We start from the raw sequence: 2,407 nt of genomic DNA, 5'->3' as shown, positions 1-2,407 counted from the left end.
TCCACAGTTTTCCATCTGCGCTCCCGTCTCGCGCGAGGCCAATCGGCATCATACACGCAAAGGTAGGAAAAGCACAACGAGCATATGCATTTTGCATTTGCGTGTATATAGTAAAATCGTTTTCCCCTATATTTTTTTTTTCCCTCCCCCGTGGAGAAAATCATAATCGTGAAGAGTGAAAATTATCTATGTCCTATTTTCACCTCCTGTTTTGAGCTTGCCATAGTTTATTTTTTTAATCGCAAAAAAAAAAAAAGGAACAGTGTCGACTGAGAGGGAGGAGGCATGGATCAGCATTTGAAAAGACGCCACACGTACATGTGTATAAAGCGCATATAGGTAAACGAGTAGGCCATATGAGAGAAGGCGCTATATAACTTGACCCCTTCGTTGTTGTTCCACGGGTAGACGTCGCGGCAGTGTTTTTTATGTGCGTGGGTGGGGTGTGCATGTGTGCATACCTGTAACGTCAACTTGTAGACGAGTACAAACAGATGCAAAAAAAGGAGAGGAGTCGTGAGATTAGTCCCCACGGGGTGGAAGCATCCCCAAGTGGAGTCTCATCGCAGCACACACATAAGTACAAAAAAAACCCTCGTTGGCACCCTTTTTTTTGTAGAGCATCCTCTCGATACACCTTCCCAATTTGAGTTTTTTTTTTTTTTTTTTTTTTTTCTCATTTGGTAAGAAACGCGAAAGGTGAATAGGCTGTCCGTGGTGTGGCGGTTCACTCGTGAAAGGAGTTAACCAGTTGATTGGCAGATTACACGGTCTGCTCGATCTGCGTGGTGTGCGTGATCTACGCTGTCCGCGCCAACACCGCTCCAACACCGCCCCAACACCGCGACCGCTGCACCTCCCCCCCCGTAGAAAGCGGTCCACTAAAGGGCTTGGCGACCACGGAGCGCGCGCATGTCTGGGCCCGGAGGAACTAACTTCGTAACATAGACAGGGGAAAAAACTCTCCGGTGGAGTACAAACAAACAATGAACGAGCTGGGGGAGGATATTGAAGATATGGAAGCCCTGAGTCTAAACCGGGGTGGGTCAAACGTGAGTGGAGACATAGAATCGGAAAAAGGTGACAAGGGAGGAGGAGAAAAAGAGGCGGTTGACTCGGCATATGCAGGAGAAGTAGGAAGCAACTCACACAGCACGCTGTATAACTACCCAACAGAGAGTGCTCAGAAAATTTTAAAGAACCATTTAGAAGACTATTTAAAACAGCTAGATTTTTACAAAAACAACCCCAAGTGTAGAATAGACCCAACAGTCTACCTTGAAGGAACAGAGGAGGTCGAAAATTACGTCGTGAAGGAAAAGATACTCATAACAACATACTATCAATACATAGACGTGTATGAAAGCTCCATCGATGTAGAGGAGGACCTGGAAAGGGAAGAAATTGTATACGTGGAAGTTCCAAAGTACGTAACTAAGTATAACCCTAAGGTGATAACAAATTATATTGAAAAAACTGTCGAGATTCCAAGTGGAGAGGAAATTAAAAGACCTGTGTATAACAAGGTTAATGTTCCTTACGTGGTTCCACATGTCGTGGAGAATGAAACACAAGTGGTGCTAAAAAAGATTGTCCAACCAGAAATCCACACATCGAATGAAGAGATAGAAGTAGAAGTCGAAAAGTATGTCCCCTGTTTAATCCCAGTTAATGTGTATGTACCTCGGTACTTTGGATTATCTGCAAAGACGACGGATGAAGTAGAGCAGTCTGTTAACTATGTTGATCTGACCCAGGAACAGACGGACTATCTCATAAAGGAATTGAACCCCCATTTGAATGAGCTAAAGAGCTTCAACGAGGCACAAGTGAAACGAATGGAAGAATGCATTCGCGAATCTGAGGAACAGGCCAGGAGTCATGGCTTAGACCCCCCGCAACCGGAACTCGTGTCGTACGACTTGGACGGGAATAGCCAGACCCTCGACTACAGCGACTTCCCCCAGTTTAAGGAGACCTGCCTGAGGGAGTTGACATGCTAGGGGGGCCAAGCAGTGGTCACTAGGTGGTGCTGGCTAACCCCTAACGGGGCGCCTCCGGGCTACCACGTCGCTTCCCCAATTGGGCCACACACAGGCAGACCCACGCAGAGACAGACCCACGCAGAGACAGACCCACGCAGAGACAGACCCACGCAGAGACAGAATGAGCCTTTTTTAACCCCCCCCCCCCCCACCTTTTGTGTCCACTACGTCTGACCCACTCACAATGAATTAACGGCCCATCGTTAAGAAGCTTATTTCCACTCGTTTCATTTCATCGTGTGTGGTTCACCGCATCGAGGGGGAGGGAGACGGTATGCTGCGATCTCAAAAAATGTAGCAAAGTGGAGTAGTCCACCTCCACGCCATCTTTTTGCTTATGTCGTGCTTTGGCCCCGGTAGGT

General features: G+C 47.2%; 1 protein-coding gene across 1 annotated transcript; it reads left to right on the top strand.

The window, feature by feature from the left end:
* Positions 1-986: 986 nt before the first annotated feature.
* PCYB_132760 (hypothetical protein) lies at positions 987-2,003 on the top strand (the record flags this gene model as incomplete). The annotated part of the gene is made up of 1 exon (XM_004224301.1): positions 987-2,003. One exon carries the CDS (start codon positions 987-989, stop codon positions 2,001-2,003), a length of 1,017 nt encoding a protein of 338 aa, XP_004224349.1.
* Between the last annotated feature and the right edge of the window lie 404 nt (positions 2,004-2,407).

Source organism: Plasmodium cynomolgi, chromosome 13 (assembly GCF_000321355.1).
Source record: "Plasmodium cynomolgi strain B DNA, chromosome 13, whole genome shotgun sequence".
Lineage (NCBI taxonomy): Eukaryota > Apicomplexa > Aconoidasida > Haemosporida > Plasmodiidae > Plasmodium > Plasmodium cynomolgi.
Note: the sequence above shows the minus strand (reverse complement) of the source record. Positions and strands in the feature narration are given on the sequence as shown.